Source organism: Sphaerodactylus townsendi, linkage group LG04 (genome assembly GCF_021028975.2).
Source record: "Sphaerodactylus townsendi isolate TG3544 linkage group LG04, MPM_Stown_v2.3, whole genome shotgun sequence".
NCBI classification, from domain to species: Eukaryota; Metazoa; Chordata; class Lepidosauria; order Squamata; family Sphaerodactylidae; genus Sphaerodactylus; species Sphaerodactylus townsendi.
In genome coordinates this window covers 31,340,809-31,357,533 of record NC_059428.1, presented here as the reverse complement: position 1 = coordinate 31,357,533, position 16,725 = coordinate 31,340,809, and the positions used below count along the sequence as shown (strand labels likewise).

Genomic DNA, 16,725 nt, shown 5'->3' with positions numbered 1-16,725 from the left:
CTCAAACTCCCGTTCTTCTAATGCTTTTTTTCCAATATCTCCTCCCCCTTCTCGAAGCTGGATGGTGGAGCTGCACTCCTATGGGCTCATCTGAGTGTCTGATTTTTCCTTCGGGAAAGGACAGCCTCCTGTCCATCATAGAGTTTTTACATTATGGCTAATTTCCTCCATGGATCTTTCTGACATGGCTGATTATGTTTTTACTCTAATTAACCTTTTGCAAGGGACTGAATTCTGTTTTCTTATGATCACTATGGTCTGTTCCCAAGGGCTGGTTACTCCCCAGTGCCCTAAGTGTTGCAACGAGGGGGTGCAGAGCGGCTAGAACCCCAGGCAACACTCTAGGATCATACGGGGGGGACACTACAGGGCCATCCCCTCCCTCACAAGTGCACTCCACCTCCAAACTCCCCAAGTCTGGGGAATGGAGACAGAGCCAACAGTATGATCAGCCCAGCAACTCAGCTTGATCCTGGCCTCAGCGAGGTTTGGGGAGAGCTTTCAGTTGCTAACTCGAAGCCTGAAGTTTAAAGCTGAACCCAGTCTGGGGCTAGACTTGGGCAAGCTGGACCTGGGCGAGCTGAGGCCAGCATAATTTGAGCTTGCCCTGAGGGCCGTTTTGCACAGCTACGCCCCTGAGTGCCCCTACATGTTGCCTCTTTAAGCTCCTGCCTCTTTAAGCTCCTGCTATTACTTTATTAATGTGGCTCTTTATCAAAGGCAGGAACATCAACCACTGCCCACTGAAACTCTTCCCTTTCTATTCAGTCCTCTGTATTTCACAATGAGCTGCAATTCACCAAAGAACAAAGAAACAGTAAGACACTATCCTTAGAAATTCTGAATCTAGTGGAGCAAACTCTGCTGCTGCCTGGATCTGAGTGCTATGGAACAACCAGAAATGGTAAAAATCTCAACATACACGTGACAAAGCATTTATACAGATTTCCCATTCCTGTCTGCCAAAAAAAAAAAAAAGGCAGATGCTGGGAGAAACTGGAGATGGATCTGAAATAGCTAGGTTTGGCTTCTACTGCATGAAATTAGATGAACAAGGTGTGTGAGTAAATGAATGCAAATATTCCCAGTTTTAAAAGAAAAGCCTGACCTCTGTATTTTAAAAAGCACGATAATGAACAGACACGAGGAAAACCTAAGACTTTTGCCCATGCAAAAAATAATGCAAAAGCTCAAACCTTTTCAGCGCAGCAAATGATTAAACGTATGTGCCACATAAATTTACAAACTAAATTATAAGCAAATATCAACCCTGAATGTGAAACAAAACCTGACCGCCTACAAATAAGGAACAGAAAGCACTTAAAAGTAGTGATCTGGAGCCACCCTTTCATATCATTCCTTACTACATGTAACGTGTAGAACAGGTGGGCATACCAATAACTTAAAGTGTCAACTCCTTTCAAAAGAAGTCAGCTGAAGAGACTTAAAACCAGATGTTACCTATGTGATTATCCAATAATGTCTTCGAACATATCTCTTAACACTATACAAAGGCTCTCAAAACATTCAAACCCCATTTACCACGGGATTCAAGCTTATTTCCCTACTAAGACTAAAGGTTTAATATTCAAGACTATTGTTACAAAAATACAAGGAAACTAGAGAGATTTTTTACAAAACATTTAAATTTGAAATACCAGTTCGTTAGAAGTATTAGTTAATCTTTAAAAACAAGTTTATGTATTTATTTATAATATAATAATAATATAGTATTAGGTTTCAATGCAGCCTGCAATGTAAATAAGACTACAATTTAAAACCTCAATTAGAATTGCCAACAAATAAAAACTAAATTAGTCAAATGCAGCCCTAAATAAATTTTCTACAAAGGAGAAAAGGACTTTATGGGAAGCCACTTGTACCTGTTAAATTTGCTACTGAACAGTTTAAGCTTTATGGATTAAGGGATCCAGGAAAGTAAATTACCTCTTCTGCCAACACATACGTTTTTTTTTATTCCCAGCCTTTCTAACAAGGTAACCTCCTACCTCCTCCAAAATCAAAGGAATCCACAAACCAAACACAGCATATGCTGTTAGTTGTAACAAAAGTAGGCAGGGTGTATTCATTCAGCACTATGTGGACTTCACTCTGGTGCAGCTTTCATTCACCGACTGTCTCTTGCACTTACTCTTTGCCTACCTCCAATCTGGGGTCACACTCACTTTCCGCACTATCTACTTGCCTGGGATACATGACTGAATGAATCAATTAGGTTTGTTTACTGCTTAAGATTTGAAGAAACTGACTTCAAATTCATAGAACTAGTACAGTTGCAGATTTTCACATCTGGACACATACAGCATCTTTTGAGCTCTGGGAAACAAATCAGGAAAAGGCACAACAACCAGTCAAGCGATCACAGACATTGGTTCTCCCACATCTACGGCTGGCATCTTCAGAGACATGTCATGGTAAGGAGTGTTTCTCTCCCCAGCACAGTTTGGAGAAACACACTCCACAGTCACAGCCTTATGTACAGAGGGGGAGGGGGAGGTAGAAAACCAAAGATGTCAGCCCAACAGCTGCTCCCAATCTCACCATCTGTATAGATTGGCAAAGAGAAGCAGCATCTGAACAGGATGGCACAGTCTCAGTTTCTACTGCATGGCTTCCAGAACTGGCAGGAAGAATTAATTTTCCGCTTACCGCCATTGTAAACTAGTTGACAAGTCCAATTAGATCCCAAATGACAGGGATATTTTTTTCTTCTTAAAAAAAGGTAATTTGCTGCACAAATATTTGTAATTTCTCAATTCACCTCCCAGCTAACTGCAAAGTGCACCGAAGGAGGCATTACCTGCATCATAGGATACTTTGCTTCTGCAGGACTTCCAAATCCATTAACACCAATGAAACTGGTACTGAAGTAGGAGTCTGTAAGACTAGCTTCAGCTAGAGCACTTCCATCTATTCCTGGAACTGAAAAAGAAGAATGGAAAACTCACTGTAGAGGAGAAGAACATTTGCAGGCACTTAAGCTCTAAGTTAAATCTGTATGGTTTAAAATACACGCATTCCACTTGTCACCAAGTGAAAAACTACTATAACCAAATACGTAACAACAATGGATGTCAGTCATCTTCAATATTTAGCACTCACTTGTGGCAAGACTTGTGGCAAACTATACTTACCCTACAGTGCTGCATTTGTTTCACACAGGTTCGAACACACGCATGGGTTTTTTTCATTCTCTCAGGCCCTTTCTGCATGGGCCAATTAAACTGGGATAACACCAATAAAAAACCCGGGTTGTGGGGAACTTCACACAGATCCCGCTGCTAACGTGGATCCGCTCTGCACCCCCCGTCCCCCGGGTTATTCAACAATCATGATTCTTTTGTTTTAACGTGCCTTGCAGCCGCGGCCAAGCAAATGGGCGGGCAGGAGGCGTGTTAAAACAAAAGAATCTCGCGTGCGTTTGGTGTTCCCCGACACCCTTCTGCGGAGCCACGAAGGCACAAAGGGCATTATCGTGGCTATGGGGGATTGGCCATGCCTGCCTGTGGGGCTACGCATCAGAGGCAGGTAAGAACACACACACAAAAAAGACATGCCTCCAGGAGGAAGCGCATGCCCTGGCCACGGGACAGCCAGCCCTACAAACGGGCCGGGGTGAGGAAGGGTTCATGTAGCCTGCCTTTCACCTGTGTTTACTGCCTCGTGCAGAAAGGGTTAAAAAGCTGGTAGCCCTTTATTTTGGGAGTGAAGGGGAGACTGTGCATATTTCTAGTCTTGCCAGCTGAACGTAGCTGGCTCCCCAAGGAGAACAGACAAAGCTGACAACTGGGGCTAGAACGAATAAATGGGGAAGTGCAGCAAAAGCTGAACAACCATGAACGGAGAGTTATTTTACAGGCTGGCACCATGTTGTGCGCTAAATGAAAAATTTCTCAAATGTCTTTAAGGATCCAGTAGCTATATATTTTCACATCTACTGGTATTTTTTTTCTTTTGACCCTACTAGTGCTGAAGACAGAAGGTACACAAAAAGAAAGGAGGGAGGGCCTCCAAACACCTGGCACTGATTTAGTCGCTGAATCACTTGCTGAAGGGTGACAGTTTGATGAAAGAGATGGAGCGTGTACCAGGTACAGGGAGAGCATAAAAGAAAGAAAATATCAGGCTGTTCAGACTTCACCCCTGCCTAACTCACCTACAGGGGTTCACAGCCCCAGGTAAGGAGTTTAATCACATAACCTCCAAGTTCAGCTATTAACTTCTGAACATGGCAGTAAAGGACAAAATATGGGAACTGAAAACCCACTCCCAGTGTCATCTGCTATACATCGGTGGTGGAAGTCTCCACAGAGACCGAGAGAGGACTTAAAAATATTAAGCTGATCTTCCTGACAAGAACCTGCAAGTTGGTCCATTTTAGAAATTCTGTTTGTTCTGTCATTTTCATATTAGTCTACGTAAGTTTAAAAAAGAATCAATGTCCATTTGGGCAGGAATGTTGCTATTCACAGACGATGCAAAAGCAGACTATGTGTGAGGCTAAAAGTTACTCCACTCCACTATGTTCTGGATATTTGCGCTGGATTGTAAAATAACGCAGTGAAATGTTTTAGAATGCTATACGCTACAAGTTAAGATGAAGAGAAAAAAATTAAGTATAAGCCGACCCGTGTATAAGCAGAGGCACCTAATTTTACTGCCCAAACCTGGGAAAACTTATTGACTCGGGTATAAGCCGAGGGTGGGAAGCCGGAAGGCAGAGGGAGCCCCTTATTTGGGCAGTGACATCAGGGGGAGTCACTGCCCAAATAAGGAGCTCCCTCTGCCTGCCGGCTAGCTGGGCTTTGTCAAACCCAGCCAGCAGGCAGAGGGAGTTCCTTATTTGGGCAGTGACTCCCCATGATGTCACTGCCCAAATAAGGAGCTCCCTCTGCAGGGTTTGAGGAAGCCCAGCCAGCCAGGGTGCCTCAGGGTTCCCCCTTCACCCTCAACAAGCAGCTTCCCAGTGGCAGGGAGATTGTCCCGGCCCCACCCCCAGCCTCCTTGTGATGTATAGAAAATGGTGACTCCTGTATTAGCTGAGGGAGCTTTTCTCAGCCTTTAAACAGGGCTGAAAAACTCGGTTTATAGGGAGTATATACGCTAAGCCTTGTTAGTATCAGTGCTTGAAATCTCCATTTATATACAGGAAAGAGAATTCTGTTTTCTAGTTTAGCAGAAAGAGTGATGATTGTGTGGCGCTTAAAGCGGACCTATTTCCATCTCAGAAACTTCAACCATACGCTTGTATCAAGAGCCCTGTGCGTTGCTCAGTATTTCAGTCAAGAACACTGCACGTTATCACTTTATGTGTTAATATGACTAACAAAATAAGGTCTCTAATATCGCCTCTACTACCAAATCCATAGTCTGTTTTAGAGAAAGACTGACAATTATTGTTTTTATTAGCCTTTAATTACAATTATATGCATAACATATTTGTCAGTGGTAACATCTGCCCAGGGGTGACCAACCTATGACACTCCAGATGTTCATGGACAATTCCCATCAGCCCCTGCCAGCATGGTGGCCATGCTGGCAGGGGCTGATGGGAATTGTAGTCCATGAAAATCTGGAGAGTCATAGGTTGGCCACCTCTGATAGACCAAAGTATCAACAACAACAATATCCAAAGATGCTAATTATTTGTATGTGTGCCTTTCTACACTGAAAACCTGGAACATCAAACATGTTTACAGAAACAGATATCAACTGCATTTTAAATAGCTCCCTATTAGCTCAGTGACAGCACAGCTGAAAAAGAAATTCTACTGCCTGGGCATATTACTGGGGTAATATTATTACAGAATCACTGACAGTCAGAAGTGGCAATTATTAAGTGGGCAAGAATTCCAAGTAGCATATATTAAACATTAAATCTATACTGCCAGTAAAGTAGGAAAAAAATTAAAAACTAAAGGAAAGAGTCACCTCCTTTGTGGCACTGGAAACCCTGGATGAGGATGTTTTCAGACTTAGGTCCCTCATTCATGCCCAAATACAACAGGAGATTCACAGGGATTTTTTGTTTGATTTTTAACTCTACATGCATCTTTACCGCTCCAAGAATGCTCTCAAAAAACCTTACTTGCACTATTGGTACAATCTCTTTTTAGCCTGATGTCTAAGCCATGACCCATCAATTACAGACAGGTTACATATTGTTCAAGATCCCCTACATTGCTACGTTTCTTGGGAGTGTTTTGTCAAAGTTTTAGAGTAAACAGAATTACACTGACAGCAGAGGCAACATTTTTCTAGTAATATTAGCTGGAAAAACAAGATTTATAAGACCCCTTGTTAAGTATGAGTAATGTTTCTATTTACTTTTACAAAACTTTAATATTTACCTCCCAGGGAACAAAGCCCCAAAGGTGAGAATTATGCTTTGAAAGGCAAGCACTCCTAATGTTTACTCATGTGAACACCCCCTCAATAAGTCTAGGGATTTTCCAATATAACAAGGTGCCCGAGCAAAAAACAACAACCCTAAAAACTAACAACCCTTCATGCAATGTAAATTTAGTAATCCCAAAAAATCTACTTTCACCATCTCTCAGGTAGGTCTGCATTTAGCTTTGTAAAAGAACTCTGGGTAGAGCAATAAGACCACTCTAGATGTTGAGATACAGTAACATATATGCCACACCACTATACATACTTCCATTCATTTCCTGCCAAGAAATTTTGCAGCCAAATTATATGCACTCCCAACATTATAATTCTAGGTAGCAAATGTCAAAAAATACGAGATCAGGTTGATTTAATTCAGAGGTCCATATCTTTTCAGACTGAGAGAGCCACAGTAGGTTTAAAGTCAATTGCATGTAATAGTCACATCTGTGTTCTTTAAATCCGTTTCTAGTGGCAATGGAACACCGATAAGCTGGAGTGACCCAGATACTCAGGCATGCAGAATGATTTATTACTCTACTTCTTTCTGGGCTTTGCCCAGTCAACCACATAGCACTTTAACAGGTGCAATCTCTATCTTTTTCACCAAGACTGGAGCCATCCTATTTACCTAGTTCTAAAAAAAAATGCGATTTTATCTTCTCCCTAACTAAAACAATATTCAGGAACCTTTCAAATTCTCTTCCCTGTTCAAAGAAAGACTATCTGATCTAATGAACCAGTCTCAATCTGTTCTTAATTCCCAATGCAGAACACTCGCCATGCCCAATCCAGTGGCTAATGCAGATGAAAATATTACAACTAGTTTTATCATTTTCAACTTACTCTCCCTTGCACAACCCAATCAGACGGGCTCCATTTCCTGCCTTAAAACACTGTTTTTTTTCCTAAGAAGGCAAACCATCATATACATTCCAATTACAACACCCCCAGTTTGAAAACCCACTAACTAGCATTATATCATCCTTTACTCTGAAATCGAATTCATTTAAGCTACATTGATCACATTTCTTTCCATCGTCTTCTTACTATATTAGAAAGATTCCTTACTTGCTAACACTTTTGTTAAGTGCAATGAACAGAATCAATCATATTTAGAGCACTAGAATTATACACCATGTTAAAATGGTAAATAAAGTGCAACAGATGAGATGTGGTATTGTTCTTCCACCACAACATCAAACATACTAGATGTATTCAAAACTTACTAAATAGGATCTAGTATTCAATAGCGTTGTAGGAGGAGTAGTAGTTTGGATTTATACCCCACCTTTCTCTCCTGTAAAGAGACTCAAGGTGGCTTACAAGCTCCTTTCCCTTCCTCTCCCCACAACAGACACCTTGTGTGGTAGGTGGAGCTGGGAGAGTTTCGAAGAACTGTGACTAGCCCAAGTTCACTCAGCAGGAATGTAGGACTGCGGAAACACATCTGGTTCACCAGGTAAGTCTCTGTCACTCAGGTGGAAGAGTGGGGCATCAAACCCTGTTCTCCAGATGAGAATCCACCTGCTCTTAACCACTACACCACACTGGCCACCTAAAGACATTCATTCATTTACTACATTCTAAAAAATATACTCAGTTGAATTGTCAATGAGGGGGGCATCAGATCACAGATCACCATTGGGAAGAGATATCTGGAGGTGGTTTAAGAACATAAGAACAAGCCAGCTGGATCAGACCAGAGTCCATCTAGTCCAGCTCTCTGCTACTCGCAGTGGCCCACCAGGTGCCTTTGGGAGCTCACATGCAGGATTCCACTTACAGGCTTGCCACGTGCCTCCATGGGGCAACCCTGGTGTTCCCTGGAGGTTGCCCATCCAAATACTAATCTGGGGTACACTGTTTAGCTTCTGAGATCAGGCGACATCCAGCTAGCCTGGAGCTATCCAGGTCAGGGCTGAACTACAGTGGAACCTTGGTTTCGTTGGTAATCCGTCCGAAAAGAATCGATGAAAACTGAAACCGATGAAAACCAAGGCAAACTTTTCCATAGGAATCAATGTAAATCCAATTAATCCGTTCTAGGCACTCCAAAATACAAACCAAAAACACATTTTTGGTGAATAAACATAGTGCAGAAAACAGTAACATGAAGTAACAGAATTAATGCAGAAAACAGTAACAAACAATAACATTAAGACCAGCTTGAGAGCCAGTGGACCAATGTCACACCAGAAAGCTGTCCAAAGAGGTCTGTTTCTGACGCCGCTTTAAGATTTGTCTGAAATGGGGCAAGACATTGTCATTAAACAAGTTGCAGACACGGCCTGCAACAGCTTTGTCTGAGTGATTTTTCTCCACAAATCCCTGCACCTTACTGCAAATTGATGAAAACCAAAGCAAACCAATGAAAACCGAGACAAATGTTTCACTGAAAAAATCGATGAAAACCAAAACCGATGAAAACCGAAGGCAATGAAAACCGAGGTTCCACTGTATTAATAGTCACTGCTTTTTAATTTCATAAAACTTGAACATACATGCAAATGAAATACTAAGCCAGTGATGGTGAAACTTTTGGGCTCGGAGTGTCCAAAATGTGGAAAATGCCTAATTTGACTATGCTGGCATGTCACCTTCCCCTCCGCCTTGAACAAAAGAGGAACAATTCTTTACATATTCATATATTTTTTTAAAAAATACAGTCCAATCATGTGTGGTACTGTGTATTATATAAAGAACTGTCAAATAATTAGAAAAATGACTCAAAATTCAAACAGGGAGAATAGTTGTTGAGTGTCGGTGAACACTGGAGTGTCACTCAAAATGTCATGCCGTGTCACCTGTGACATGTGTGTCAAAGGTTTGCTATCACTGTACTAGACTGTGCAGTAAGAACCAAACATTACACCTTCTGGACTGCCAAGAGAAATGGTCACCTCTGTATCCATCAACCTGACAGTGTATAAACATCAGAAGTTGGCCATATCATAAATTTAAAACGATGGCCTGTTTCCTGATGTGTTATCCAATAGTTAAAGAATAACACAAAGAAAGTTCCACATCAAATGCTTACAAATCTTCTGCTGCTCTCAAGATAAGATGAAAGCCTCTGCATTTCAAAGTCATCTGACTTAACTGCTCTCAGTGATGTCACATGGGAGGGGGGAATCTTACTGCTCTTCAAGAACCATTTTGATTGGCTTATACCGGTCAGGCAGTCTGTAGTCAGTGTGTAGTCCAGCTTCTATAAGGTTAGCCTATATCCACCTGGCACAGGTTTTTCCAGGCATGGCCCAAAAACAATTGCACCTGCTTGTCCTTTGCCTTATGCTTAAGCCTGAAACTGTTATTTAATCTTTTCAATAAAGCTGTTTGATGTGTGTAAGAGTCCACAACCAGTTTTGGTCACGCTTTCAAGATTTATTCCAAGGTCCCAGGTTTGAGTATAGGGGACCGTTCCCAGTCTGCTAAACCTTTATAATCAGGGACAACGCTCAAAGCTCAAGTGAAGGTGATTTAATAATAAAGTGCACCCAAATGAAAAAGTGAAAAGAATAATCAATGGATCATACAATGAAGTATGGAACCCAAAATCAGGGAATAATTGCTGCAGAAAAACAGTCACATCTCAGTTGAGCAACATCAGCTTAACAAAGGTCCACTCAGTTCAATTCCCACTTCTCAGTAAGCGGTATAGAAAGGACATAAGTGTCCAAGCTGAAGAATAAGACAAAGAAGTCCTCTAGGCAGGATAGTTTTCATGCCTCTTAGCTGGATAGGGGAGGTGTGAGTCATTCTTTGTTGATGTTACCTCCTAAAATATACCGACAAAAATTACTCGAAAAAGTGCCCATTCTGCAGGCTGTCAATCACCTGGGTTGCCAACCAACCAGCAGAGTTTGCTAATAGAATATCCTGCCTAGAGAATCTGCACTTGAGCTCAGAACTTTGTTCTTGATAGTAAACGTTCAGCAGTCTGGGTAAGGTGGCTTGTTTTGTCATCTTGTGAATCGACAGCGTACCTGCTTTTTGTTTGTTTTGAATACAGGGGAATAAAATCATCCTTGCAAAGGTCACAGTGGGTCAGAAACACCTATCGTTGGCATGCACAGTTATTTGAAATGCATGCCAAAAGATTAACAGTGCAATCCTAAGGGAGGGTGGTGAACCCTCTCAGGAGGTAGTGTGACCCTGCGTGCTGTAAATGCCATTTGCACAGGTGTAAGGGGCATTTACGCTAGCACAGGGGAACTTATGACAGTGCTGGGAGCTGCATGTCAGTGTGATGCTCAGGTACAAAAGCTGCCATGGGGCCTATACTTCTCTCATGCAGGAACTTGCACCAATGCCAAAGGGGGTGCTCCTGGGGGGGGGGGGGGTGGAGCCAGCTTTAGTCAGCTTCCTGAGCACTTTCCACCTGAGAATGTTTCATGTGCCAGAGTAGATTTACGCCAGCAAACCGGTAGGCATAGCCCATGAATAGAGCAGCACAGAAAACCACTTTGGAGGTGGCATCCCTGGCTACAACTACCCCGCCCCCCAGAATTACACTGCCCACTCAGTGAGACTTCTCAAACAGGAGAAGCTTGCAAATTTAACCACAATACTGCACAATTAATTATTCCTGTACTCACAATGCCTATTTAATGCAGATCTTTTTTTTAAAATCCAGATAATTTCTCTTAGTACCAACTGTGCTATTGTTAGGCCAGGCACCACAGACACACAGTTTGCAGTGAGCCTTGTAAGACCATCCTTTGATGGACCAAATCTTTGTAATAACAACAGTAACTTTAATTTTAATTCCAATCTTTAATCATTTTTGCCCTGTATTCTGTATAGTATGCTTAGACTGAATACCACAGGAGAACTTTCAGTGTTAAGACTTTATAAACACATGGCTCAGATAGTCAACGTTAACAGTTTGTTTGTTTTTTTAAAAAGGGGTGGGTGGGGCTGACCACATTTTAGAGATGGCATACTTTTGGTTTCTGTAACCATTTAGAAGTCCCACAAATGCATCACGTGCTTATAGCCGGTTTGACAGCAAACCTGCAAATGTGCGTCTTACTGGCTATGAGGGTAGCAATACCATGACTATCAGAACCAAAAACATTTTCTTTAAGAAAAGCAAGATGACTCCATCTCTGACAAGACCAAGTAAAAAGCATGATCTACTCTTGTTGTGAGTTCTGGAGGAGTTTTAAGAATACATTCTTTTCATCAAAAATTAACATCCTATTTAAAAAAATCAGATGTAGCACATGACATCTCACGGTTGGAATGTTTTCTTGCGGTTTCCTAATCTACAGAAAACAACCTTCTCTTCAGTCAGGAGTCTGACTGAAAAGCTGTATGATGATTCTACTGGCCATCTCCCATTATGTCTGTATTGTATTAAAGAGTAACGCGTGGCAAACATTCACAATTCTCCGATGTTAATCTCAGAAAGGTAAACTGAATGGTAAAACCTAAACACGCAACTCATTTCTGTATTGAACTCATAGTACTTTTTGCAAGACTTGTGTAACTAATTGAGATGAGCATCACTGTTGCATCCCATGTCAGCAAACACTTTGAAGAGGTTTCATTAAAATTACAGACTAAAAGCAACACAAACACCTAACAAAGCAAAATGCAGGCAAGTCTGGAATGCTCCAGCTTTGCATTCTGTACACTGAACAGGTTGGACTATGCAACTAACAAGCCCCCTTTGAACTATGGGGCTCTCAGAGTGCAGTCTCATGCAAAATTACTCCAGCCTAAGTCCAATGAAATCAATGGCCCTAGACAGAAGCAACTCCGCACAGGACAGCATTGCAAGTGATGTAAAATGATATAGCGTACTAGAGATTGGCATAATACACATGACTAGTTTTTCCACAACACAGTGACTTTCTGTAATCACCTCAAGGCAAAGATCAATGTGTATTACAAGCTTATATAAAGCAGTGGTGCGACCGCACTTGGGAGTACTGTGTTCAGTTCTGGTCACCACATCTCAAAAAGGATATCGAAGAGATAGAAAAAGTGCAGAGAAGGGCAACAAGGATGATTGAGGGACTGGAGCACCTTCCTTATGAGGAGAGGCTGCAGCATTTGGAACTCTTTAGTTTGGAGAGGAGACGTCTGAGGGGGGGAATATGATTGAAGTCTATAAAATTATGCATGGGGTAGAAAATGTTGACAGAGAGACATTTTTCTCTCTTTCTCACAATGCTAGAACCAGGGGGCATTCATTGAAAATGCTGGGGGGAAGAATTAGGACTAATAAAAGGAAACATTTCTTCACGCAACACATGATTGGTGTTTGGAATATGCTGCCACAGGAGGTGGTGATGGCCACTAGCCCGGATAGCTTTAAAAGGGGCTTGCACAGATTTATGGAGGAGAAGTCAATCTATGGCTACCAAACTTGATCCTCCTTGATCTGAGATTGCAAATGCCTTTAGTAGACCAGGGGCTTGGGAGCGGCAGCAGCAGAAGGCCATTGCTTTCACATCCTGCATGTGAGCTCCCAAAGGCATCTGGTGGGTCACTGCGAGTAGCAGAGTGCTGGACTAGATGGACTCTGGTCTGATCCAGCAGGCTCTTTCTTATGTTCTTATAGGTCAGACTTCAACAACACTGCAGTTGCGATACTATGCACAGCAAAGCCCAGTGTGATTTCTTTGGATGGGAGAGAGAAGGAGAGAACACAAACATATTGGTTTATGAATAAATTTAACGGTGACTTCTAGGTGGACCTCCACTGTACAATGGAGATATTATCCAAGTGAAGCTATCATCATGATTTCTTTTAATTGCAAGCATTCAAATGTTGTGAAGTATTCATTTACATAGCTAATTACAACTGCAGGTTTTATACTACTCCGTTAAATATTCTGCAGAACATTTTTTCCCCACAGGTTTTCCTTCAGATCATTTCACCTTGTACAGCCTACTAAAGGAGATCAGTAGCTCTAAAATGGAATTTCTTCTTGCATAATCTACATGGAAGAATTATATTTAACATGGGCTGTTCCACATCTGTTCACCAGAGCATTCAAGGGAGTCTGAATGGCAGGGGAAGGGAGAGATTTGGGGATTGTTTATTTTATTCTGGTTTTAAATGAAATGATTTCTAACTATTATTGTAAACCTCCTTGAACCGTGAGAAAAGGCAGGGTACAAATGTTTTAACAAATAAATGAAAAAGGTTTTTTTTTCTTATGGTATAGGTCAATACAATATAAAGGGGATATAACCATTTCTTCTAGAAATATGTTGGAAGACAGTGTGAGGGTACAATAAGTGATCCAACACAACCAGGTTCCAGTCCAAGGACTAAGAGAGCTATCCACGGGCACGGGGGGGGGGGGGGGCTATGATTCAGGAGCCCATTGGGCGTTCCTGGGGGCGGAGCTGACTTTAGTTGTCTTCCACAGGGCTTTCAGCCTGGGAACCCTCCTATACCTGCCAGCAACTTACGACATTAAAAATAGCAGGTGTAAACCACTGGAAAAGAAGAGTGAGTTTTTTTGGGGGGGATTTTCTGCTTTCTTTTGTCTTCCCCTGTTTCCCCAGTCTTCTCTGGAGGTGGTGCATAACTCCCCCGCCCCCAATGCACTGCACTGTCCCTTCACAACTAAGGAAAGGAGAAGAGCCAGAAATGTCTACTGAGGAGTAGTCAGGGAAAGACATTAAAAGTTCCCAAGCCTCATTTCAAAGATATCCAACAAGGTTTTTGTTTAACACAGAAGTGACAGTTTAGCTGTATCTTCTCACTAAACACTCTTGATTGATACAATACTTGGTTTTTCCTTTAAGAAATGTATATGCTCTACTAGGCACTTCTGACCTGGATGGTGCAGGTTAACCTGCTCTCAGAAGGAAAGCAGGGTCATCCTTGATTAGGACTCAGATGGTAGCTACACAGAAGCAGGCAATGGCAAACTACCTCTGTCCCTGCCTAGTCAGGTATGGGTAGACAATACTTTCCACTACCACTAGGTACTTTCCTAATATAGGTCAGGGTGAAAAAAGGGGGAGTGGGTTAAAATTCCAACAGTTCATTTTCCAATGCAATACTCCGTGCCCCTGTATTAGAAGGAAACCCACTTTAAAACAGCAAGTTGACAAATACAAACCAGAAACATGGGTGGAACTCTGGTGTATGTGCATCTTATACTGGCAACGCTGTGTGTGTAAAGTGCCTTCAAGTTGCAGCTGGTTTATGGCAATCCAGTAGGATTTCAAGGCAAGAAACTAACAAAGGTGGTTTGCCACTGCCTCCCTGGTATTTCTTGGTAGTCTCCCATCCAGGAACCAACCAGGCCCACCCCTGCTAAGTTTCCAACAGCTGATGAGATCAGACTAGCCTGGGCTATCCGGGTCAGGACCACTGCGAATGTTAAATATTGCGGGATTTTTTAATTAAAAAGTCCTGCTAATCCCTATTTTACAGGTAACTCAAATTGGGGAGAACACCTATATCCTGAAACACAAGCCTTTATTTTTAGAAGGGGCCATTAGCAAGCAGTATTAGGGTACCTTGTCTTGAACTACCTGAGACTTGTTCGGTTTTGACACATATAATTTCTAAGGGGTGTCCTACAAACACACACCTGTCGTAACCCGCAAACCCTCCTCTCCCCCATCATGCCACCATTACCTGAGAGTCTTTCCCCATCCAAAACTCCACTCACGTCAACCCCCTTTACGGCCAGCAGCGGCCAAAGATGGGAGGGAAAGAAAAAGGACATAACCTCCCTCTCCTTTCCAACACTTGGGTGCTTTAATTCCTCCCCCAAAGCAGGCACCAGCCGCCTCTCCCCCCTTCTTCCGGAGCATCCCCGCAGGCATCCCCGCCCGGGACGTCCTCCTCACCCCCTCCGAGCAAAGAGAGCCGCAGGAGGCTCAGCAGACTCAGGACCCGGGGCCCGACCCCAGCCTCGCCCGGACTCACTGGCCAGCCGCGGTCCGTCCATCCCCGCGCCGCCGCCTCCCGCCACCAGCTCGGGGGGCTTCTTCGGCACCGGCGCCACCGCCCCGTGGCCCGGATAGCCAGCCCCGCCGCCAACGCCATGGCCCGGCGAGGCAGCCACGGGCGGGATGGCCGGGCCCGGCGGGAGCCCGAGCGGCAGCCCTCCGAGAGCGCCCGGGGGCGGCGGCGGCGGCGGGCCCGGGCAGGCGGCGGAGGCGGCGGAGGGCTCCTCGTGGAGGAACTGGCACTCCTCGCCGTAGAAGCACGTCTTGTCCTTGGCGTAGTAGCGGCAGAACTTGAGCTTCACCGGCGCCGCTGCCGCCGCCACCCCCGCCGCCGCCGCCACCACCGGGGAGGAGCAGGGCAGTCCGCCGCTGTTCATGGCGGCAGCTACAGCAGCAGCGGCAGCAGCGAGAGCGAGGCCGCCTCGGGAGGCACCGCCGCTGCCGGCCGCGGCACCATGGGGGAGGCGAGGCGGGGAGCGCGAGCAGCCGCTGTCACAGCCCCCGGGAGCAGGGAAGACCGGGCGCTTCTCGGGAGGGGGGCGAGGAGGGAAGCCTGGGCCGGGCTGCTCGAGGGTCCCGGCGGCGGCGGCGGCGGCGGCGGCAGGGTTGTTTATTCCATTTTCCTCTTCCTGAGCTGCCTCCTCACTGCGCCTGCGCGCGAGAGAGGCCCGCTGGGTAATCCGGGCCTGGAGGAGCAGGCCCTGCCCTGGCAAAGCAGCGGTCTTGTTGCTGCTGCGTCTCCCATTCCCGACTATTGCTTTGACCTGGATTAGTCAGGGTGGGATGGGCACTCCCCAATGGGCGTGCCTCGGTGGAGGATCTTTCTACACTGGGTGCTTGGTCTGTTGCTACGCAATTAGACGGGAGTCCACCTTAGAGACTGACCCATTTAGTCCAGCAGCAGCACTTTACCGACTGACCCATTTTTATCCAGGGGCACTTTGCCGACTGACCCATTTAGTCCAACGGCACCTTGCAGACTGACCCACTTCGCTCTTTGGGGCGTCAGAGCTCTCGCTTCAGTGCCTCTACTAGTCACCTCCTCGGGGTATGAAGACTTGCCATCGTCTTTCACGGAGCAGGACCCCTGCTGGTTTGCACAGATAGGGCTGCCAGCCTCCAGGTGGAATCTGGGGATCCTCTGGAAGTACATCTCATCTCCAGGCTGCAGAGATCGGTTCCTCTGTAGAAAATGGATGCTCTGGAAGGTGGACTGTAGGCAGTTTACCCCACTGAGGCTCCTGTTCTCCCCAGGCTCCATCCCCCGATCTCTAGGAGTTTGTTAACCTTCCAGTGCTGGTATGTACAGATGATCCAACAAAGCCAGCATCTGGTCAAACACTGCAAGCCCACAACCAGGAGTGCAGACACCTG

General features: G+C 44.4%; 1 protein-coding gene across 3 annotated transcripts in view; it reads right to left on the bottom strand.

The window, feature by feature from the left end:
* Window positions 1–16,030, bottom strand: part of PAN3 (poly(A) specific ribonuclease subunit PAN3) — a 75,446-nt gene extending 59,416 nt beyond the window's left edge. For 2 of the 3 annotated variants that reach the window (XM_048492887.1, XM_048492889.1), the window contains exons 1-2: window positions 15,329–16,022; window positions 2,822–2,943 (exon numbers count right to left, since the gene is read on the bottom strand). In XM_048492887.1, coding sequence (XP_048348844.1) covers window positions 2,822–2,943; window positions 15,329–15,728 — 522 coding nt within the window. In that variant the 5' untranslated portion in view covers window positions 15,729–16,022. Of the gene's footprint in view, window positions 1–2,821; window positions 2,944–15,328 lie in introns of all 3 variants that reach the window. The other variant, XM_048492890.1, reaches the window with a different exon arrangement.
* Between the last annotated feature and the right edge of the window lie 695 nt (window positions 16,031–16,725).